Here is a 25,603-nt window from a genome sequence, read left to right on the forward strand (position 1 = left end):
TCATGTTTGGTTTTGTACATTCGGTTTTCCTTAAGAGGACAAGGATAGCGTGGCGCAAGATTCCACTAAATATAGCTTGAAAACACTCTTTAATGGTCACGATTAACAACATAGTGTGGTAAAAAGTGAGCCACAGGCACTCACATAATAGGTTGGCACCAACTGGGAATGTTGCCACTTTTGATATCAAAATCTGTAACCACTTTGGCTCAGGAACTGCAAGTTATAACAAATGGTTCTTAAGCTGCTGAAATCATTGTGACTGACCCATTAAGCTCTGGAAGGTACCCTGAGATATTTGCTGAACCCTAAGACTCTTTTGAGACTCAAAGTGTCAGATACATCCTCAGCCCTCCTGTAGTAAAATAAATCTTATGTTCTTCAGCACCAATATAAACTTTGGTAGCACTCAGAAAAAAGAACACAGAACTACTCTCAGTTGTTCGATTTATGCATGTTAAATCCAGATCATCTGGTGGCTCTGGGGAAGGTTCTCTACTTACCCAATTCCACATGTAAGTCTCAGTCATCATTCTTGACCGTGGTTCAGTCCTCTCTCAGTTACAGTAAATAGCTGCAACTCTGGGCAGTCCAGTCTTTTTTTTCTCCAAATGTAGGTAGCTGCTACAGCTTTGCCATCTGGCCCTACATTCAGTCGACAAAAACAGTAACAGAATCAATCCATCATTCAATCAATCGTGTGTTTGTTAAGTGCGACTACTCACCCGTACGGGTCTCAAGGCACTGGGGGGGTGGGAGGGGGTTGCAGGTTCCAGTCCATCAAGGAGGGGGTCTGTCGAAGAGCCAGGTTTTGAGGTTTCTTGCTCAGATGGGGAGCGATTTTATCTTTCTGAGGTGGAGCGGAAGGTCGTTCCAGGCTCTGACCGTGCGGAAGGAGAAGGAGTGGCCTCCCGATCTGGTCTTTCTGGTGCGGGGGACGATGTATGACTGTACAACGCGTACCGTTTCAACGCGTGCCTTTACAACGCGTCTTTAACAACGCAAGTCGTTACAACGACTTGCGTTTTTGGGCGCGGATAGTGAATAGTATAATTTACTATTCTAACACCAGTCCCCGTGGATAGTAGGGAAGATGTTGGAATAGTAAATATACTATTCTTTATCCTTTAGCGCCCTCCAGCGCAAGTCATGGTTACGACTTGCATTGTAAAGGACGCGTCGTAAAAGCACTGCGGGGTAACATCCGCGTTGAAAAGGATGTTCCCCGCGGGGGACCAATGCATAGGAGAGCTGGGCTGATCTTAGGGTCCTTTGGGGTGCGCAAAATGCCATGTCTCTGACACAATGTTTCTGTCAGCCGTTGTTACAGAGCTTAATCTAAAATCCCAAAAGAGTGTGGCATATTGGTAATAGCACTCTAGTAATTATGGCAAACCAGGCACCGATGGCATGAAGTTAATACATAATTATAGTCATTTTCCACTGCCAAATGCGAAAGGATACATTTTGGATGCCTCTTGCCAGTCTTTCTATAAGTGCGGAAGGGGTAGTAGCGAACTCAATGTGATATGTTGTAAGAGGCTACGCGCCAGGTGTCCTCGGTAGGGCCTGGATGTAGCTGGACAGGACAGGCTTACTTCACAGTAGTTAGGTTCTACTGAACATATCTCTGGACTGAATCTATACTGGAGAACAGAAAAAAGACTTGAGAAAACCACAGGGGGGGCCCCAAGTTGTAGGCTGCAGAGATGACTCTACACATAGTGAAGCCAAAAAACATTGACCTCTAATGAAGGAGGTCTGAGGACACTCTCAACAACACCACTGTGAGGCAGCACGCTGTTCTAGTTACCCCCATTGCAGGATTCCTTTAGGAGGCTAGGAGCAACATCATACCGAGTAAAGGACTATAAGGTTTGTATGTGTCATCAGTAATTTAGAAAGAACTGAGACAAGGAGCAGGATATAAACCCTTGAATACTTACTGGTATCTCTATTACACTGATTATTTCTTCCTAGCTCCAGCTCTCATGCCACCCCTGTCTTCCTCTTTAGCCTCCCCTATTCTGAGAGTTTCAGTCACAACACAGGATCCACTGTGAGAGAAAGAGCCATATAAGGCCTTGCATAAATAGAGTGAAGGCCTTGGAGAAATGGTCATCTAGTTTGAAGGTCAAAGGAATGCTGTCTCAAGAGGTATGCTGCACCTCAGTGAGTTAGTGAGGCTTAAGGGTGAGGAAGAGAGATACATGGATATGGAGAACACTGGTAAGCCAGATGTATCAAAGGTTTTTGCCCATTCTGTGTCTATGGGGAAATGTGTTGATACATATGGCCCACAAAGACTTTATATCAGCTAACATTAAGGACAGACTCCCATTTCAGATGGTTAGAGTCTCTGTATTGCACGAATCTCTAATTCCACAGAAGGATATGAGTCATAAAAACACATTTTTATAGAACTTGAGAAAGGTCAAGCATGATTTCTGTATCGAAAGAAGAACCCATCCCCCTCGCTGCAAAGTACAAAATGAGGAAGAGGAATGGCAATGCAATATCCTAGTATTGTCAAATGTGCCAGAGTCTATGATGGCTTAATTGCCACACAATCGTACGTTTTCACAAGAGCTTTTTTGTTTTTAAATCCAGCTCATCGCGATAGACAGATGTGCTGCAAGGAAATGGCTCGGCTACAATTCAATAGGTAAGTATGTTTCAACAAGATGTTTCTTCCCAGAAGAACATATGAAAAACATACAGCACAAAATAGAAATTACGTATGTATGTTGATGCAACTGGCTTAACAGAGTGCAAACCTACCACTAAACATCTGGACACTTTACAGAAAAGAGGGCCTACCAGCACTTAATTTGTGCTGGTGGTTACAGGTGGTAAGCACCTGCAGTCATTTTTGGAGACCCAGACTTATTTTTCAGCATCAGACTTTGACCCAGGGCAAGGGTCAGAAGGCAGAAAAGGAAGAAAGAAGGAGGAAGATAAAGGAAAACGGTCAAATGGAGAAAGCAGAGAGGAACAAGAACCAAGTGTGGGATAAAGAGACAGGAAGTGTAGGGTGGTGAAAGAAGGTGAAAACAAGACTAGGCAGTCACGGTATTCCACAATTCAAGCATTCGGCAACCCAAGCATTATGCATCGCAAGTGTCAGGCTCTTAGAAAAACCTTTAGGGCCCTGCACTTATTGTTTATAATACAGAGAGGTGGGCATCAATGTGTGGCCAGCATCCACTGGTTACTAGACATGTTTTGTAGTTTACTGGAGTTACATGCTGCATGACATTGTGAATTAGCTCTGCTAAACTCATGAAATCAAGCAAATTTTCAGGAGGTGCAGGAGCCTATAAAAATGTAAGAAACTTGGTAGTTACTTTCTAACCTTCACAAGTAAAGCAAACCTGAAAGCCTGGACGTTTTCCCTGGAATTTTGTGTTCATGAAAAAAATAATCCTGAACTCGAGAGGAAGGTCGCGACTCCTTTTCAGGACATGAATCGCATTTTGTGCTATTAGAACCACTTCTATTGCCTGACAAGTGCAAGCCTTGTGAGGAGCTAAAAATAACAAGTTAAAGGAGCTTTACAGTTGCCTTTTTGGTAGGCTTAAAAGTAGGTCTGTCTAGAATTTCCAGTTTGCAGCCTACTTGTATTCACAACAACATCGACTTACAAATATATTGAGCCAAAAATCTATCCTAGAAAATTACTGAGTTGACATACTCTGTATATAAACTACCAACATATTTTGTAACACATGTTGTAAAACAGAATGTCATTCAAAAAAGCTAAGTATATTGAAATGGTAAAATAGGGGCACATGCATCAAGCTTTTTACCGGTCGCAAACGGGCCGATTCGCAGAATTGGCCCGTTTGCGACTGGTAAAAAGCCATTTCCAATGCACCAACCCAAAATGAATTGGTAAAATAGGTAATCGCAATTTTTGCGATTACCTATTTTGCGAATGCATTTAGGGAATCGCAATTTGTGATTCTCTAAATGCAATGCAAGAAGCATTTTCAAAATGCGACTTTGCATTAAGAAATTGCAAATTACCATCAACTTCAAGTTGATGGTAATTTGCAAATCAGAAGAAAAATGCACAAAATTGCATTTTTCCAAGTGTCATGTGGCGCAAGGCATGAGTGTGCGCCATGTTACCTTTTTGGGACTGCATCAGGGGGACTTAGGCCCCATAGCACCCTTGCAATTACATTTGCAATTTGCTATTATCTAGTTGGTAATCACAAATTGAGAATGCTTTCCCATTCATTCCTATGAGCCTCTAGGCCGCCCGCCTTGTTATAGTCAGCCTCCAAAATACAAATGCAAATGAAAACTACAGATATAAAATACAAAATATACACACTCGAAGAAAAACCAATACCAATGTCTTTAAAAGCCAAATTGCCTGCACAGGAGTCATTTGCCCTATGGGGTGGAGTCTCAAAAGGTCGGTTTTAGGTGCCCCTGTCACTTTCCCCAGCTCCTCAAGTTTAACTGCAGCAGGCATGGGAGAGAGAGAGAGAAAAAAAGAGAGGGAGGGGGAAGGTAGAGAGAAAGTGATAATAGATGGAGGACACAGAGAGAGGGAATGGGTGGATGGAATGAAAGAGATTGTCCAAGGAGATGAAGGGAGCGGGCTGGTTTGATCACTTTTCCCAGGGCTACCTTGGTTCCAACGTTCGGCTGTGCCCCTATTCAACATTCTATCGTTTCGACGCATTTCTCCTCCTTTTTGTGTTTATCATCTTCACCTGACAATGATATTGTAGAATGGAAGCTGCCAGCTCGTAATGTACGGTTTCAGGAGAATGGTGTTGAACAGTATGAGCGTTCTGATGTTTGCCATCTTCACTGAACAGAGGTTGTGAAAATGGATGAAGTTCGCGTTCGGTTTTTAAATATTTTCTTTGCTAAACACACCTTTTCCGGACCCATGCAGTACTGCTTGCATCCCAAATTGTAAATCTGTGGAAGTGTATTTTAACATAGTGTGCGAGATTGGACATTTTCACTTCCACACATTTAATGAATTGGCGCCCAAAATTACAGGAATAACATGAAATGTGCAATTCTTCAAATTCATGTAATACACTGAGATAAACGTGCCATAACTGGATTTTCGGCATCACCAAATAAAAATGAAAAACACAAACGTGTTGGCATGACATAGCTATTAAAGAACTTGGGGGCATATTACCAACAACTAGCGATAATTATCGCTGTGTTGGCTTAGCGTGAATATTACTATCGCCGCCCTTCACCTGTTTTTATCGCTGAGATACCTTGCTATTAGCAAGGTTTAACTCAGGAGCGATAAAAACAGGCGAAATGCGTGAATATCGCTATCAATACAGCAATATTCAGGCATTTCCGTGACAATGCTCTTAGCCATGTTATCCACCTCTCATTGGATAACATGGCTAAGAACTGGTCAGGGCAGGCGTTAGCTTTTGGAGATATTCGCGCTTAGCGCGAATATTTCCAAAACAACGCCTGTGTTGATCATAGGCGATAGCGATTGCAGCGACTGTTTTCAGTCGCTGACATTTTGGCACGCCCACTTTGCATGTCATTAGCGATAATTATCGCTGACATGCAAAGTGGGCCCCTAAATGCCCGCTATCGCCTACAAGCTGTCGCTAACTGGTGTTAGCGACAGCTTGGTAATAGGGCAATAAAATTATCGCCGCATTAGCGGGAAAAAATCCCGCTAAAGCGGCGATAATGGCCCTTGGTAATATGCCCCTTGGTATTTTAGGTTCTCCTGTAAATAACTTTTTATTTTAAAAGTGTAGTGACAGTGCATGGGCAGGGCTCTGAGTCGGTGATACGTGAATCCCAAGCACATCCTAGCTGCCCCATAGATTTGCCTTTTGCCCCCATGCCCTCCTATTCTGACAAAGGGGAAAGATGCTGCAGCGAGGGGAATCTTATTTGTCCCACCAACCTGGTAGTTTTCAGACAGTGAGCACAGTGATACTACTGCCACAGCTGTGAAAAATAGAGGGTTCAGGCATGGGGCCAAAAGGCATCCGAGGAGAGATCTTGTGCATCTACATCAATCCATCATCCTGGAATTGGGCAGCAGGGTGGACAGCTAGCAGAGGGCATCTGGTTTGTACAGGTTGTGAATGAAGGAACTCTGATAGAGGTCTAAGAGGGAGACAAGACTGAATCCATCACCAAACCCTCATGGGAGTCTGTAAGTGGACAGCCTGAGAAGAACCTGCAGTGTGGAGTGAACCATGTCCCACAGATGAAGATAATGCTGAGGAGAATATGGAAGTAACACTGGTAACTTACCTGTTGCAGGGAAATTAAGAAGTAGGCGCCTTGGAGGCTCAAATAAATATCAAAGTCTGCCAGCGGGTACACCCCCCCCCCCCCCCCCCCTCATGTAGACCCACACACAAAATTACAGTAAATGGACTAGAAGGCCTTTTCTGATAACAGATTTAGCCATGCAGTTAATCGTTTCAAGACACATGTGGTAAAGCGGCTAGAGCAGCTGACTCCGGAGCACGGGCTCTTGGTTCGATCGCCGGCGGCAACTCATGTCAGTATCATGTGATGCTGGGTAATAGCTCACTTAATCTCCCCTAAGAAACCTTAAGGGGTGATATATTCGCAATTTACAAAAAATATTATTATTTTATATATGCCTTGTGCATCAATGGGGCCAGCTCCTAAAGTTTGCAAAGGTGACTTAAATCAGCAGGACAGCATGTCTCCCTCTCTCAAGGAAGAATGGAGCTGGGAGGAGCATTATGTGCTCCTTACAAGCTCGAGTGGAAAGGCCTCTTTGAGATATGCTTTTTAAAAACACAAAAGGGTACTTTGGAAGTTCCTTTGAGGAAGTCCCAATCTCATCAAATTCCAATTTAGATGCATCTGAAGCAATTCGTTCGGATTTCAAACACCAATCCTTACCTCCCTGTCTCATTCTGTCAAATCAACAAGTTAAGCAAGACACTGACCCCAAATCTTCAGGATCAACCTACAAGTTTGATGCCTCATGCAGATGACACAGGCCTTACTAAGACGGACTTCCTATATTGCCTTTTTGATGTTATATATTTTTTGAAACCCTGATAGACAGCTAACCTCAGCTCCATACAAATCTAAGCAGACATATCACAGAATTTCACAAAGATGTTCAGGGATAAATCAGATATAGATGCAACATACAAGCCCTGGAAGATGTTGTGCACAGAAGGAGGAAGGGTGTCGTTGCATTTAAAAAACCCTCAAGGATACGTTCAATGCGGAACCACGCGGGCATCTAAGATGGATATCATGGTTAAATGACTGGAAGGATAGGTAAAAGAAAAGAGGTATAAGCGATAGGCCTTCAAGATTTATGTTGAACGAGCTCTCAGAGTGCAGGTTTCTCATTTTGGCACAAAAGAAAAAGTTTCAGCAGATGGTGTAATCATAAAGGAAATGCAAGTGACAGCTCCCATACGCATTAAACAATGTGGTGGTTCTGTTTTTTCAAGACTGGTTTGCTAATCAGGGCTTTCAGATCAAGCGGCGGTCACCACGGAACAGTACGAGTGGGAGTTATAGGAAAAAAAATCACCTACCACTGCTTCTCCTCTGTCCTCTTCTGTTGACGCACAGAATCACAAAGGCTCCCAGACTCTCCTAAGCCAATCACGATGCTGCAGTCACCAGTATGACAGTAGCATCGTGATTGGTCTAAGCAGCCTGGTTTGGCACTCAGACAGGGAGTGGGAGCCTGTACATGTTCTCCACCCAACTTTGCAATACAGCTGGTTGGAGAAATGCTAAGTGCTTGTGTCTCTTGGAAGGGCCCAAGATGGCTGGCCAAATCATCATGCGCACTTATGTGCACCAACCACTCCTCCCTCTGCTGTCTATGACGACCGTCCAGCCCCGTCTCATAATGTAAATAAAACTGTCTCAGTACAGAAAAATTAAATGACAATACCATTGTGTTATTATCATTTTATTTTTCCTTTTTGCACTGCTCACAGGGCGGAGGAGCCACCGCTAGTCAGAGCAACTTAAAATGAAACTTGTGAGGCCTTTTCTCTGGGACATGGTGCAGTACATTATAGTAGGCAGTATGCGTGATGAATGCTGTCAGTACCACCGGAATCTCATGGCTTCCGATAAAGAATCAGTTAGATGAATGTTCTACTTTTTTTTCTGAAGGGTTAACGTGTGGGCTGGCTGAATTTAATTTTTCAATACACAGAATGGTCAATGTAAATTATGGATAAAATTAGCATTTTCCGTTGCATTCGCATCCATATGCCACCTTTGATTAAAAAGAGGAAAAGGGTGGAGGATCACAGTCCCCCATCTTGTAATTACGAATGTATGATGTTACAGCGCATACATTTACAATGCATGCCTTTACATTGCAGTTTATACATCGCAACATCCTTTACAACGCATACATTTACATTGCATGCCACTACAGCGATTTTTTTAAAACTTCATTTACAACACATTCCATTACATCGCATTATACATTTACAAGTCATACCATTATATTGCATTTAAGGTAAGTGTTGGATACTGTAGGGGTCAAAAGTACTATTCTAACTCCAGGGAGGAGCAACAGTAGGGTAAGTGTGGGATAGTGTAGGGGTAAAAATTATTATTCAAACTTCACGGAATGCAACAGTAGGGTAATTGTAGGATAGTGTAGGGGTACAAATTACTATTCTAACTCCAGGGGTGCAACAGTAGGGTAAGTGTTGGATAGTGTAGGGGTACTATGCGTTGTAATGGTATGCGTTGTAATGACATGCAATGTAATTCCAGCATTGTAGTGTCATGCATTGTAGTGACATGCAATGTAATATCTGTGTTGTAGTGACATGCGGTGTAAAGGATGTTGAGATGTAATGACTGTGTTGTAAATGCAGTGTGATGTAATGACTGCGTTGTAAAGGTTGTTTCCCTGTAATTACTGTTGCCCAACCTTTATACCAGGTACCCGGCAGTGATAACAATAGAACAGAGGTCCCACCAATACGTCCCCGGAGGCAGATTTTTTCAATGCAGCTACTCAGGGATCTAATGGTAAGCTCTCTAGTCCCAATGGCGTCACTTACTAAACAAACTGCTCTAAGGAGGATTAGCCAACATGAATCTTTTCGTTCTCAAAATTTAATGGCAAATCCGCTGATTCCCACCCCCCACCCCTACACCAGTCACTAGAAACTGGTAGTGGGGTCTGCCACTGATTTTTTAACCACTGCTCTTGGTCCAAGAAACGTAATGCTAAATCTGCCCTGTCTTCAAAATCACCCATGGAGCAAAGTCCAATCCAGGTTTTGCTCTTCCAGAGAACTTTAATAAAAGGTGAAGTAACGCCTTTCTTCTCAGCTGCTTTTTTTTTTTAACCCAGTCCCACTAGTTAGTAGTGAAGCTTTACCTCAGGAGGTGGAAGTATGTTTTAAATCATGCACGATTGAAGGGTATTACATATCACACCTGTATGAACAATGTTTGAAACGAGGAGTATGCATTAATGAAGCAACACATGAAGTAATAAATTTCACACAAAAATTCAACCTGAAGTGATTTTTGGAAACACGCTTCTATACCCACTCACAAACTGTATATCACCCATTGCCACCTTGATGAAGGGTACCCACTGCCCCCTAATTCACTGTAACCAGTCCTCAGGCAGTCAGTTCCCTCGTAAGCACAGCAAGCACTTTTTACCTTAGGCATAAGACATAATGGGGCACATGAATCAAGGTATTTTGCAATTGCAAACAGTGCAATTCGTAAAAATCTGCCATTTGCGATCGCAAAATGTCCTTCACTAATGCATGAAAGTTATTTGGATTCGCAATTCAGGTAATCGCAATGTCTTCCAATTACCTAAATTGCGAATGCAAATAGGGATTGCAATTTACAATTCCCTAAAGCATATGCAAGAAGCCTTTCCTAAATGTGAAATGTGCATTTAGGAAATGCTAATTAGCATCAACTTCAAGTTGATGCTAATGTGTGCATACTTTGAAAAATGCACAAAACTGCATTTGTGAAGTGCCATGTGGCGCCTTACATGTGCTCCTGTTTTGTGTTAGGGACACCGCACTGGGGGGTTAGGCCCCCAACACCCTTGCCTTTGCATTACCTAATTTGCGATTACCAATTGTAAGACCATTCCCACCGATGGGCCTGGAGGCCCATAGGAAAGGAGTCGCAAAAGCAAATAGCGATTCCCTAAATGGGATTGCGATTCTTAAGGAATGGCATTTAGAGGATCGCTATTTGCATCCTTTTTTAATGCTTTGCATTTTGTGATTACCAAATACCGATTTCCTAAAAATCTCTATTTGGTAATCGCAAAAACAAACTTTGACGCATGCGCCCCAATGCTCCCCTGAGGTACAAGGCCGGGTTTGGCATGGGCAAGCTGGGCTCAAGAGGAGGTACAGAGCTGTCCGCCTTAAAGTCAGGCAAACAGCAGCCTCCTTCTCACTTGGCTCCAGCGATTCAGTGTAAGAACTTTCATTCATTATTAAACTTGCCACAGTCCCTTTCTTAGCCCTCCCATCTCCCTCTCTCCCCAGCTGCCACACACCAACAGTCTAGCAACAAACAACGTGGCACCAGCATCACGGCGCTGTGCTGAGAGTGATTCAGGTGAGCTGAGGGAGGCGCGGAGATGTTTGTGCTGCGAGGCCAGTCACTGCTCTGATGCCATCAGCCAGGGACAGACCTGTGAACATAAATGGGGCTCCCTGCTGCATCTTTTTTTCACAAGCAGTAGCGAGGGTGCTACATTTATTTCTGTCCAGGGAGCTATCTAGCAAATGCCGACTGTCCTGAGATGCATCAATGTTCCCCTGTGGTGCATCACCAGTGCTTCCTCTGTGCATTTCACTTTGTGTTCCCCTGGTGCATAACATCCAGTGTTCATCACAGGCAGCTTAACTGAGAGTTCACTTAGGTGCATCACTTATGCGATTTAAATATCCATGGACTTGTACACCCATGGTGTACATCATTCTGCACTCCCTTGCTGCACTTCTTCTTGTGCCCCTTAGTGCACTGCATTTTTGTTTTACTACTGCACACTTTCCTATGCGTCATCCTACATAATCGTATGTATAACTCTACGTGTGTGTGCATTGATGCCTTTATGTTTCTTAATATGTGTGTCAGGGTGACTATATTTGTTGGACTTTGTGAAATATCTTAATTGCATGTGCCAATTCCGTATCTGCCTATATGTGCATGCTCTATCCAAGAGCCAAGCAGATTGGCTTTGTAAGTGCTTGTTACATTTTTGATGTGCTCAGAAAATAAAGAGTACCCCATTATACACCTTTCACGCATTACGCATTGAGATTTCACCAATCATCTACCAACGACAGATATTTTCGAATTTGCCCGCGCTTATTCTCTCAAAATGTCTTTCATCTTGTTTCACATTTTCTCTTTTTCTCATTTTAGTAAGTGCAATACTCTGAAAGGCCATGAGCGCGTGGGCGGAGGGTTGTTAGAAATGGGATTTCTGGTTGGCTGAGGCTTGCACCAAAGCCAGGCAGACAGCACCACTCTCGTCAGGGTAACGGGGAAACACACACTGTTGATAACCCCTGCTCACCCCCTTGGTAGCTTTGCACAAGCAGACAGGCTTATCCCAAAGCAATGTGTAAAGTATTTGCACCAACACTCACAATAACACTGTGAAACACCACAAATGGACTCCACACAGGTAGCTATAAAAAATAGATATCTTTATATGAATGTAGGCAACACCAAAACAATGTAAAACCAACATACATAATCCACTCTTCTTTAGGAATGTCGTTGAGAAGGTTTCAATAGTAATCTATGTTCCATCAAGCACAGTTTCAATGTAACGTTCCTTTTCTAGATTATATGAATAAATCAGGCTAGACAGTGATCTTAATACCGCAGCCTCTTGTATCACTACTCACCTCCTTGTGCGGTAGAAGCGGGGACTTGGATGCTCAAGGGGCAGGGGGCCTGCCTTGCCGATGCGCTCCTCTCAGGGACTCCCAACCCGTGTATTCCACACATGCCGCCGCTGCGCTGCTCGCGGCTCCCTCTCTGTGTGAGGGGTCCAGGATCCAGTCCCAACCAGGTCTGGGTGCCCTCTGCCAGGGCATGTCTTCTTCCTTTGTGAGTGTGGGTCAGGGCTATTAGACGCATCGCAGAAGGTGGAGCCTGCATTGTGGAAGGCAGGCACAGTCCTATTCAGGCCCAGGTGCAACTCCTCCCACCACTCTAAGTGTAGATAGGTCTATTCAGCCTAGTGCTGACTTCCCAGCCTTCTGCAACCACCCTAAGCCCCTGTCACACACAAACCAGACAGTCAATACACAAACAGGCAGAGGCACACAGAAAGGTTGAACAGATAAATAGCCACTTTCTAAAAGTGCTATTTTCAAATACAGAATTTAAAAACCATCTTTCCTAAAAGATGAGTTATCAAATTCTGAGTTGAAGGATACCAGACTTCAGGTTCCCATCTTGCTCCTATGGGGAGATATGCAGGTACACATGGGATACATCATTCCCCATTCTAACCTATGGGCAAGATGGCTGTTCACTAGTGAAAAAACGAAATTGGCAGTATTTCATTATGAGGACATGTCACCCACACTAGTACATGTCCTACCTTTCACATACACTACACCCTGCCCGGGGGGGGGGGGGGTACCTTGGGCCTACCATAGGGGTGTCCAATGTGTAAGAAAAGGGAAGGGTCAGGCCTGGTCAGTGTATACACTGGCCAGGACAACGTGGCAGTTCAAAGACTGTGTACAGGCACTGCGGTGGCAGGCCTGAGACAACACTTTGGGCTACTCATGTGGGTGGCACAATCAGTGCTGCATGTTCACTAGTAGCATTTTAATTACCAGCCTTGGCACAATCATTGCCCTGTACTAGGGACTTTACAGGTAAAACAAATATGCCAATCATAGATAACCAATCACAATAACAATTTACAGGGAGAGCATATGCACTTTACCACTGATCAGTAGTGGTAAAGTGCCCAGAGTCCTATTGCCAACAACCACAGGTCAGGAAAAACAAGGGAGGAAGAAGCAAAAAGTTTGGGGATAACCCTGTAAAAAGGGCCATTTCCAACTTGGGTGGATGAGTGAACATTTATAAAGCACCAACTCATGGGCTAACTGTTTCTTTGGCACTTATCATTTTATAACTTCCTTAACTCAGAGATCAAATTGGGAAGGCATTTTCTGAAATTACTTTTCTACACTTTGTTTCGCACAAACCTTTCAGATACTTAAAAAAGATATTCTGAATAACTGTGTTTCAGAATAGCAAGGTTATAAGATCATGCTGCCCTAATATTGTATCGTAGCAAAAATATTGACAACAAAATACTGAGATGGTAACTATAGATGGTTAAGTAAAGAGTTATGGTCTGATTCCGCGCCTGGCGGAGAGGACCGCCAGACTCGAGGGGGTGGTGGTAGCAGTTCAGCCACAACAGCACGGGGGTCCGATGGCCATATTACAACTTTGGCTGCCATTGCGCCTCCGCAACTGCCAGGGAACATGCATCAAAGTTACCATTTACGATTACCAATTAGCGATTATTAAGGAATCGCTATTTGGTAATCGCAAATGCCTATGCATGTAGGAATCGCCGAAAAATCTGCGATTCTTTAACATTAGCTAATAGCGATTCGGAAATTGCATATCGCTATTAGCTAATGTCACTCCATTCAGTATTGCATTCGCTAAATGCAATTACCAACTGGTAATCACAAATAGCAGATGCAAATCCAAAGGTGCCCAAAGCACCCCACAAAAAATGACAAGTGTGCACATGTAAAGCACACACATGCCCTAAATGGCACTTTTAAAAGGGCATTTTTGGGAATTTTTCAAAAAATTCACATATTACCATCAACTTGAAGTTGATGGTAATTAGCCTTTCCTAAATGCACAGTGCGCATTTAGGGGAGGCTACATGCATCGGCATTAGGGAATCGCAAATTGCTATTCTCTAAATGCATTTGCAATATAGATATTCGCGAAAAATTGCGATTACCTAAAATGCGAATAATAAAACCTACATGCATTGGAAAAGGCCTTTTTCCATACACAAATGGGCATATTCTGCGAATTGACCCATTTGCGAACGGAAAAAAGCTTGATGCATGTGCCCCTCAGTTAGAAAATCTAATCATAGGAACAGGGTTCCAAATTATCCTTACAGTTAATACAATAAGGGAATACCACCAACCGGTGCAATAAATTGAGTTGGAACCTCAACTGGATAAAGTTCTGGTGGTGTTGTACGTTGAGTATCAAAAATGGCTGAAGGCTATCAGACAGGGCCAGAGAGATATAACATATGACCTTTCTGTCCCATACTTAATCTCGTGCATATACCTCTGAGTCCTTTTGTTGAGGGAGGAGAGGGATGAAGGATTGTTGAACAGCTCTGGTCTGGACAGAGCCAGGGTTTTATCCCTAATCTCCCTCAGCCCTGTGATTTCAAGGTCCCGGTCCAATGTCAAGCAATCTTAAATTATTTATCTATTTAGTGTCAATGCCTCATTGGTCTAGACTCGTCGCCACATCATCAAGAGCCGGGTCCATATTTTATCCTCCAAAGGAATTAGCCCCAACTCATTTAGGCAGATAAAAGTGGCAGGAAATGAGCGAAGCTATTTTCAGTTAGCTTAGCCCTGTTGCTTTTTTCAGGCTCAAGACTCCAGCCCTGTAAGTAGCCACACCAAAGCATTTCACCTGGTATATCCCTAATATATGATGTGCAGATCTCCTTCCTAGTTTGACAGAAAATTGGAAGAGTGTGTTGATACTCGGCACAAACTCACTATTTCTTACCAATAGCTGCTGGTGTCAAGACCCAGAGTTGTTAAAAACAAGACCGAGGTAGCTACAATTATTCTGTTGTTGAATGGGTTTAGAGTGCAGAAATTGTTTTGATTTAACTGCACGTATAGGACTCCATGACATAACAAAAGAGTTGCTAATATTTACTTTGAAGTCAAGCCCTTCCATAAAGGTGGAGGATAATTGGTCTAAAAGATGCTGCAAAGCTAGGGGTGTGTGCACCATAAAGACAGTGTCATCTGCATACAGCAAATCTGGAATGGGTCACCTCATTTATAAATTAAACAATATTATCAAGTCTATTGGTGCTTGTGGACACCTTGAAACTTAACTAAAATGGGTTCGTTTTAAGTATCTTTTAAAGTAGATAAGATGGAGGAATTCTTGCTTTTGGAAGGAAACATGTTCCGAAACTTAGACACTACAACGCAGAAAGCCGCCCACTTTAGATTTGAGCTTACATTGCTGAGTGATCAGCAGCATCCTATCTTAATGTCTCAGGATCAGAAGAGGAGAGCATAAAGAAATCGTGTTGGACAGTTATTCCAAGGCCACATTGTTGATGTATTTAAGCCCCTTAACACTTAGGTAAAGCAAATATGAACGTTTACTCAGTGATCTCCCTGCTTAAAAATGATGGTCCTTATTCCTAAAACCAGCGATTAGATGGATCATGGCCTTGTAGGCTAAATGCAGATGTGAAATCCTAGAGATGAGGAGACCTGTATAAAGGCTGTCACAGTAGTTATGTCCAGAAGTAACAGCTGTGGCACCAACACGCCTTATGAGCAGTAGAAGGGTACGAGGAAAATTGGCCTAAACTTACCCAGTGAGGGAAAGCAACTAGCAACACACCTTTTTCAGAGTGTAATATCATAGCGACAAAAAGGTGCTTGTTGAGATGGCAATTAATGAAGTGAGATAAACATTAAACCACAACTGTGACAGAGGTGAGCTATGTGGGACTTCACATAAAGAAAAGCTTCTTGAGATAGATATGGCTTGAGGCATACCTCCTGATATCTCTGAAAGAAAAAGCATGAATCATTTAAGTGTGTTTTCCTCAGCATGTAACACCTACTAATTGGCTTAGGTGAGGTCTTGGAGGACTTCATGAGTTTTGGATGCAAAATATTGTGATATAGGAGAGCATACCTCACTGGGACAGTTACTGCATCCCTTAGTTTTTATTGTGATGCTTGGTAGATGTGGGTGAATGTTATGTGCATGGATATGGATGTGTGGTTGTAAAGAAACGTACATTGCTATATAGACGCTTGCATACATAAGTAGTGTGTTTGGCTCAGTTTGTGCCCCACTTTGGCTAGGGAGTTATCCCTTTGGGTAAAGCATATGATAATATAGGAGGCGAAGTTACATCATTGCATAGTGCCAGTGCTGCTCTGTCCGTGATTACCCGAAAGATTGGCACACATTTCTTTGGCGAAGTTCCATCAACGCATAGTGCCAGTGCTGCTCTGTCCGTGCCTAGCCGAAAGATTGGCACACATTTCTGTGGCGAAGTTACATCATCGCATGGCTTATATCTGGTCTATAGTCCTTGTTCTCTGCTTTGAACATTAGGAAAGATAGGCATGGGTATCTGGCACTGGTTGGCTGCAGCTCCATGATATTGAAAAAAGGGTGTGCATGATTTTCATCTTTAGTTTTTTGTCTTTATTCTTTTTTTTTTTTTACTAATTTCTCTTGCTTCACTGGTATTTTCTATTGTCTAGCTCTTTCTTCCCTTTTGCATCTCATAATTTCTTAACTTTTTGTTTTCTATATTTAATTTTCCTTATTCCCGTTCGCCCTTTTTCTGCCACCATTTTCAACGTTGGTCTATTTCCTGCAGGTGCCTTAACTCTCCTGTCTTCCCCTTTTTTAGGTCGAGCATAAGAGACCTCTTGTATATACGTTAGTATAGACTTAATAGGTGTATGTACTTTGTGGGCTCTGAAGATCAGCCCTAGGACTTGTCTGTTTTCGCTTATGGACTTTTTTTCTGTTCAACTGCGTTCAACTGCGTAACTGTGTTGATAAAAAACGACCAGCAGAGGTCAGTAAAATACCAGAATTGCTTTCTGCTGAGGGACTTCCTTTTTAAAATTGTTCTGGCAACTGCCTCTATTTAACTTTCTTGATAGAAAACGAACAGCAGAGGTCAGTAAAATACCAGAATCACCTTAGCAATTCTCTAGATTCAAATCCATAGAAATTGATTTCCCTGAGCACCCATAGACAATAATACTTTTTTCTAATCTTGAATTTTCAGTGATATGACCACCAAAGGCCCTGATTTTATATTAAAAACAGAGCTTTGGACTAAACCATTTCCCGCTGAAAGGCAATATTTCTCACCATGTGCTCCCATACCTGCTGTGTCATGCAGTTTATTGCTTACTTTCCCTCCATGTTAAAGAACAGTAGATGTTTCAGCACCCAGGATAATGTGCGGCGTAGCAAAATACATATAAGGTCCCAAAGGCGAGACCGATTGCATTGCAACTGCTTGTTATCTTCTATCATTGTGTGTTTTTCAGATGTGTTTAAATGTCAAAAAGCTGTGCTTTGGAAATTAAAAAAAAATGTACTTTCTGAAAAATGTGTAGTTGGACCAAATATTTGATAAGCAGTTACCTGTGGGCAAAATTCCAATTACATAATTACAGGATATTTTCGACTTTGTATCATGCTTTTGACCCTGCGCCCACCCCCACTTCTTCCAGTATCCCCAGACATTGCACTCAGGATCATATATCCTATATATCTTTTTACACCTTATCACTGCCTTTTCCGAATTTTCTGTCCCCCACACAAAGGTGTGCAGAGTGGAAGAGAGTTGTGATCTAGTTTTGCTGTACTTGGCAGGCGACCCAGGACACCTAAGAGGTGCCAGTGTTTCAACTAAACGAAATTGTGTAATCCTGGTCACATGCCTCTGTTTCCTGAACTGAAAAATTGGCAGTGTGCACCGAACAAAGGCTGAAGTGGGTGGGATCTGTGAGGGACAACATGGCCATACCTTTGTTAATCGAATATAAATAGTTCTACTTTTTATAAATAGACAACCTTCCCGGAAGTTGCAAGGCTTATGCTGAAAGTTAAATGGAAGGGGTCTCCTGGTCTGTAAAGCCAAGGGAGAGGCAGGAAGGGAAAAATATAACAAAGCCTGCTCAATAGGATGCCTGCTGCTTGAAAAAATTTAACTGTGGCCAATTGTTTAACTTACACATGTGGAGGCTGTCTGAAAGCCAATATATTCGCTGTAATTTATGGAGTTTTTTTAAGCTTTATGAGGACACAGATTCATTGTTTTTGAGATATAATGTAAGTTTGTTACCAGCTGAGTTCTTGAGTGCGTCTTTTAATGGGTACTTGTAACAAAATGTTTGCAGTAGGTACAGGTTGGTTTCATAATACTAAAATGTATATTTTAAAAAGACTATTTATCCTGAACATAAATCTTTTTGCTCGTGTTGTGGCCGCCTATCTAAGGCTGTGTTTAGAAGTGCATTTCCTAATGATAAGTTCACCTTGTGTTTCTTATTTCATTTACTATGAGTGAGTCATTTAAAATGAGAGTGAAAGACCATAAAATAGTTACACTCTTTTTTTCTTTTTAGCCACACCTTTAAACCCTCACTTCAACAATCACTGTCTCTTGCCCTCACAGGACTCCGAAACTCGGTTATCTCACTGGAGATTTATGAATCACTTTCCTACTCCAGAGAGCCTTCAGTAATCAGATGGGTTTTGCACGATATGTAACCTTCAAACTGACATATTCTGCAATTTGTTTTTCTTTTTTTAACCAGTATTCGCATTTTAAATATAATTCGTTTGATGGAACAAATCAAGCATGTTATTTCAGACAAGTACATTGTGAGCATGTACACTTGGGTGCATTTCAGTAAATATTTTCTTTTTCTATGAACACGGTTGTGAATCCCCAGAGCCATAACACAAATCAGCCAATTCAAACCATAGAGAGTGTAAAAAAAAAATCAGAATTAAAACAAATAATGAAACGTCTATTACCTATATAAAGAGTATCAGATTTACATTATGATAGTCAGATCTGGAACAGGAAAAAAATTACTCCGGGAACCCATAAATTGGTGGTGAAAGTGTGGCAGAGGAAAGAGTGGAGTCACTAGGGCCGGAGCTTGAAACACAGATTGACAGTCAATTTATGTATTAAAAATATGCTGCAAAAAATTGGCCACAAAGAGGGTGCGTTTTAAAATATCTTACAGGGTAAAGACACCTGCTTCAGAAATCATTGTGTGCCCAGCTATTTGACGGGATTATAATAGAGGTAAGAGAACTAATAGTTAACATAGTTCTAGTTGAGTTCTGTGTTTTGTCCAGTCACAGTTTTCACTAAAAAAGTAACATAGAACGTTGCTGCAAAGCACATTGTGTAACAAGAAGATCATATATTAGTTTGTTTTTTATATCTATAGAAAACTGGGCTACTGTGTTTGACACTCAGATCATGTTGTTACTACCAGTTCATAAGTAGAAAGCCTTCTAATATAGCACAGTGATATATTTACAGACAGGAGCTGCTGCACGCAAACTGTAAGTCATGGGCTTAGAGCCTTATTATTTTTTCTCAAACTGTTGTCTTTATTAATATTGAAAAGAAGTGTTTTTTTGGGAAGAAATAACGTTTTACTAGTATCTTATTAGTACAGACAACCACAAGTCATGTTACGGTTTTATATCTTGACTTTGTGTTTCGACCATTCACTCTTAACATATAATCTCTACAAGTGTGGATGATATGCGATTCCTACACCTTATAAATTATAACCCTCATTGTCGTATGTAACATTTCATGTACGTTGAATTACACAGGTATAATTTATTGTGCCTCTGTGTGTGATAAAAAGCGCAGTGACACCATACATACACTGGGATAAGCAGCACTATAAAAAATGTAATTTAAAAAAGTAGGTGCCATCTACATCAATATTTGTGTAATTATTCATATAGAAAGACAATTCTTGCAATCTTCGTGTGCAAGCACATCTCTTGCATAGAGAGTTGAACAAAGTTAAAAATCTACATTCAAATCATAGTTTCTCTCGAGTCCTTGTGAAGTGACAAAACACATTAAGCCTTTGCTTTCTTCCTTAGCTTTGTCTAGGTGTTAGTGTACAGTTATCCCCCATCCAATATTAAACTCAAACAGAAGGAGGGACTGATATCCCTTTAAATAAGGTCTTTGTTGTGGGCCCAGCTGAAAGAGTAAATAAGAGCGTTGCTGCTCCAACGGAATGGCACGTACCCAGACAGAGAGCCGCTGTGAGAAGCAGGAGCGCCATCCTCCTCCCAGGAACGGCAGCAGACGCGAGCAGGCTGCGGAGCAGGGCACGTCTCTGGCTGCAGAACGCTGACTGCGGTCTATGAGGCGGGAAATGTCTTAATACAGCAGCCTTCAGATGCAGGTGCCACTTCTGCTTTCTGACATTACGGACCAGGCGGAAGTGGTGGCAGCCCACCCAGCCGCGCCACAGCTTCCTCGTGCTGAGCGCTGCGCTGTAATAACTGTTTCCTCATGGAAAGTCGTGTCTTTAAGGTCGTGCTTATAGGAATTCCCTTAATTGATGATTGCCTTAGGAAAAAACTGTGTGCCCATCGTTCACCGCCCCTTTACATCGCCTTTTTTTGTATCCCGCCATCCTTTCGCTCTTTTGCTTTTCTCACCTCTCTACCTTTCCTCTCTTTTCATAAATCCAACGAGCTGCCGTTTGCTCATGATCAAACTCTGAGCCATCCCTTCCCACCCACTGTTTCTTCCTTTTCACTCCTCGCAGGTGCGCAACACCCATTGGGCTCACGGGGCGTGTGTCGTGTGTGTCAGCCCGGGCTGACACAGCTTCCCGGCTGGCGACGTCTAATTGCAGCCGCACCCGAGTACTTCACAGGTCTTTAAAAGACCGTTTACTTGTAAGTGATGCTTTTGTTATGCATTCACCCCTTCTTACAGCCACTCTGGTTACGGCTGGAAGAATTAGCCCCCCAAAAAACTTTTTCAGCAGCCCCCCCGAAATGTGGCTCTATTTGCCCGCCTGGCTCCTCGTAACTCTCTCGCGTTTCTTTTTCCAACTTTTTATTTGCCTTATTTCTATCTTCCTTCCCTCACCTCCTCTCTCTTCTCCTCTTCTTCCGTATATTTCATCCCAACCACCTGTTGCTCCAGCTTTTTTCGCACTTTCCTATAGATGTTCTGCCTCCTCCTCCTCTTTCCGTTTGCTTCCAGTTTCCTACATACTCATTCTTTCTCTCGTCCTCTCTTTCCACTTGCACACACCTCTTCGAAGGAACACCACTATCATCTCTCGTGTGTCTCCTCTGGCCGTTGTACACAATTCCTGCTTCATTTTTAACCCCTTGGCTGCCGTGAAGTCAACCCACACCAGTAGAGATATTTTCTGTAATGCTCGCCCAGTCTTCAGGTAAACAATGGAAAAGCAAATGTGCAAACGTGACACGTCCCATGACGACCACGGACGTCACAAGGGTGTGCTGAGACACTATTTATGACGTATATGTACGTCAGGAGAGGAGTAAAACCTTGGGCTCAGAGCGTCTTTGCTCTTCGTCTCCAGAAAGCCAGGCTGCTGATTTTTTAACTGTGATACTTTTGATACATAAATAAATTAATATTGTATATACATACACATAGTATACGTAGGGTTTCCTTAAAATATTAGCTATGTTTTTCTCTTCATAAATGTTTTATACCTGGATAGTAAGACTGTCGATATAACCTATACTCGATGCAAATGAGTAGTACATACCATTTTTTATTCTTTATATATATGGTTGTCATTTTCTTTAAGTCCATAGTCCAGCAAGGGCAGATTTGTGCTTTTATTGAGTAATTTTAATAAAAAAATAAAATAACTAATTTTATATCACATGGGCAGCTTGCCGCGGCTTTCTTTTTGTACCAACTCCCAATAAAATAAAATCCCCTCGAGGCATGTGGCTGTTTGTGTGGACTGGAAGAGAGCACTTCCCTTCAAAACAGAGTACAAGAGCTTCACAGGGGCCATTGGTCTGTGATTCGTGCTACTTAATAGTCTCAGTTCGTAATGCCCGTTTCGGAGTGCCTTTGACTGTGCCCACTCTTCATTACAGCTTGGTGCACACCCCTTGCACAAGCTCTACCCTTTCTCTATCACTCACTGTCAATGGTGCCTTTCCCATCAAAGCCAAATGTTCAATCCCCCAACACCACCACCACAAGCCGTGGTGTATCCCTTCCCAGCACTGCCCACTGTGCATCCCTTGATCCATGGAAACTACAGCAGAGGTCTTCAGACTTTTTATGCCGCACTACCCTTTGTAACAACATTTCCCTCGCTCTCCCCCACCCCCGGAATGAGAACATATTTTTTCACAATTCATCGATAAAATTGCCAGCTCTAAACATGATTAACAATTTAAACTTTGCAGTTATGTTTCCTGGATACATGCTTCCAAAAGCTACACAATTGACCTCTGAGTTTTGGTGAGGTCCCTGTTTCAGTTTCTTTATGAGGACGGTTTCAGGTTGGATATGTTTTTTAGGTGACTGATCATCAATGCTTTTCTCGTGCACCTAACATACTAGTGTCTCCCCGACTAAGACACAGGTGGGTAATCTTTTGACACCGGAAGTTTATGGACGCGAGCCAGGGATGACGCTTCCCGCTACTCTAAAAATCGCATGATTCTGGACACATAGTCACATACCCATGTCTTTCCCTTACCATCCCTTTATTACGTGGAATGGACGTGAGCCAGGGGAATTAGTTATGCTACACTGACCCTAATCGTTTACCAATATACACACACAAGTGTGCACATCCGTGGCTCTTATTGACTCTTAACACCACTAAAACCAGTTACAGATCGGCTCATAGACTGAATTCGTTCCCACACACCCTGCGGTACAGACCCGCTGGGTTGGAATTATCACCGGCATCTTGATTACGCCGCTTTGCTTTCAGAGTTAGAGCCTGGAAGAAGTCATGAGAGTATTCTCCTAGACGAAACATATGTTGACTGGTTGTTTTTTAGGTCGAGCCTGTCCCATTCCACAGGAATGGATAGGGGCGAATTTTTGTGTTGCATCAGGAAAGCTAAACCAGCCGGCGGATTTCCATAAGTGCCTGTGATCATGAACGCGCATTCGCCTACTGGTTTAGCTTTCCTGATGCAACTCTAGGGATACGCTCCGCCCCCTGCTGCACGCGCTTTCCATTCGCCTGCCTCGAGCGCGTCCACTTCAAAGCCATCTGTTGCTCGGCCTCACTTCTCCACCCCCCTCCTCCCCCATAATTACATCCCTGTTCACGGCCGTGAGGCCGTGCCTCAAAGGGATCCGCAGTCCCACCCCTAAAAGCTTCTTTCCTGACTCCACTCTCTTCCCCTCCTCTTTACTTTCCTGGTTTTCTTTCCATTCTCTCTTCGTATCCCCCCTCACTCCCTCCTCTCTCTTTCTCTCGCTCTTGCTCTTTCTCCCTCATTTCTCTCCAACTCTAGCCCCTCGTATCCCTTTCTCCCTCTATTTCTCCCCCGGACTCTATGGTCTCTGCCCTTTTCTACCACTCTCTTTTCTGTTTGGATAGATCTCCGTGTGCCTGTGATGTCTCCTGCTCAGAGTTCCTTGTTTTTCTTTTTCACGAGTGTTAAAAGGTATTAAACATATGGAAACCAGCATGTTAAAAGCGCGGGAAACCCAGTTTTGCGAACACTACGCGTGTGCTTGTGTAAATATGCGATTTTATTGTGGGATTCAAAGAGCGAGAATGTGCATGCGTATTAGTGGATTGAAGCCTCTCTCTTTATGTTTAGGAGTACATTGTGTGGTCTATAAATAGGTCTGCGTGTCGGCATCCGCGGTAGGTGGACTGAGTGTGTTTATCTGAATTTTAGGTCACTTTGTTTCCCTGCATATGGATATCTATGCGTATGCATGTCTCTACGCATGGCTTATCTGTGAACGAGTTTAGGTGTATTTTTCTGCGCTCGTGTCTTTTTTCTTCAAAAATATAAGACTTAAATTTAGGGCCAGAAAAGCAACTCTTTGCACGCACATATATTTAGCGCACTAATGCAAAACGTCTGATGATGATGCAGCGCCGAGAGCGGTGAGCATCACCTCGAGGAGCTAGGACCTGAAGTGATGCAGGCTCATGCAGCCTCCTGCTCCCCTCTCTCCCGGCGGTGCCAGCTTTTGTCTCGTTCCCCTTCGTTCTTGGGTGAGCTCCGAGGAGGGGTGGGGGTGGGGCCTGCAGGGATCATTGGCAGCCTTTCCCTCTCCTTTCTGTTGTTTTTATTTCAAAGCATGCGGAGTTCACTGCATCACCTCGGCCTGCGCCAGACAGGGCCAAGAACATCTGTGATTGTTGAACAACTGTGAGAGATGTTTGTTCTCGCCTGACACAGTCACAGTTTAAAGGGACACCGCACTTAGATCATGTCATTAATCTGGCCTTTTGCTTGGAGGCAGTGATGCTAAAAGAGTGGGCGTTCCTCTGGGGAGACTCGCACCCCCACAGCTTCTCAATGCACAGTCCTGGGATGGAATGCTTTCCAGAATGACTGGGGGTGTGAGAACAATGTTCCCAGCAGGGTTTTCAGACGAAAAGTGTCTTCTGTAACTTGGATGTACTTCTCTTCCTGCATTCTTTGCTTGCCATATCAATGAGGATGATCAGTGCTTTTTTAAAAAGTGTTCAGACACCTAACCTCTTTATGTTTGGGAGAGGGCCTCCCTAATTTGCACCCCTTCGGCTTCTATAACCATTTCTCATCCGAATTTTGTACAGGCAACCTCAATGAGTGGAGTGACAGGTGATAAAGACATTTTTTGCACCCCAGCAGAAGTCTTATCTTAATTTTTGCTCATTTTTCAAAATGTTTCCTTTAGAGCTATCCAAGTGAAAATTGTGGCTTTTGCTGCATTTTTACTTGCAGACCTAGTTAACCCATGTAATAGATATAGTCTGCAGAACACCCACAATGCTGCTGGGTATAGAGAATTCAGCATACGTTTTACAAACTGAAATTGTGATGCAAATAAGCAAGGGGACTGATTCATACTCAGTGTTGGGCTTGGTTAGTTTCTATTGGACTGAAAACGGACTCGTTAAAATACCATGAGCATGGTTATGAACTGGGCGGGAGGTAACCCACGGGATATGTTGCATGCATCGCAAACGAATTCACGAAAACCACAACTCCGCAAAAGAGTTGTTCAAAATCGTGAAAGAGCTCAGCAATCCATCCTGTACCTCGCAAACCCTCACCCCCTCAACAGAAGCATGCGAACGGATTAGCACTTTCTTTTCCGAAAAAATTAATAAAATTTACTCCACCTTCACCCCCTCCCATCCCACCACCCCTTACGACAACTTTGATATACATCCACCTACATCCGACAAAGACAATGTCCATCTAGACACAGGCAACTCCCCACGTCTAACCAACTTCCAACCACTCTCCGAAGAGGAGGTGTTGGCAGTCCTTAAAGCAATTAAATCCGGCTCTCCTGCTGACCCCTGCCCGCACTTTGTGTTCTCAGAAATTGCACCGACACTCTGCCCCCTCATAACCAAACTTTTCAATCAGTCCCTCGCCTCCGGGTCCTTTCCAGATTCCTGGAAACACGCATCTGTAACCCCCCTCTTGAAGAAAGCCGGCTCCGACATCCTCAACCCAGAGAACTACAGGCCGATCTCACAGCTCC

General features: G+C 43.0%; 1 protein-coding gene across 1 annotated transcript in view; it reads right to left on the bottom strand.

Annotated features, from left to right (window-relative positions):
- LOC144768737 (integrin alpha-M-like) overlaps nucleotides 1-20,395 on the bottom strand; it is a 364,452-nt gene extending 344,057 nt beyond the window's left edge. The window contains exon 1 of the mRNA XM_078652620.1: nucleotides 20,147-20,395. Within this exon, the coding sequence (XP_078508746.1) occupies nucleotides 20,147-20,183 (37 nt within the window). The 5' untranslated portion in view covers nucleotides 20,184-20,395. The remainder of the gene's footprint in view (nucleotides 1-20,146) is intronic.
- Between the last annotated feature and the right edge of the window lie 5,208 nt (nucleotides 20,396-25,603).

This window comes from Lissotriton helveticus, chromosome 7 (assembly GCF_964261635.1).
Source record: "Lissotriton helveticus chromosome 7, aLisHel1.1, whole genome shotgun sequence".
In the NCBI taxonomy this organism is placed as follows: Eukaryota; Metazoa; Chordata; class Amphibia; order Caudata; family Salamandridae; genus Lissotriton; species Lissotriton helveticus.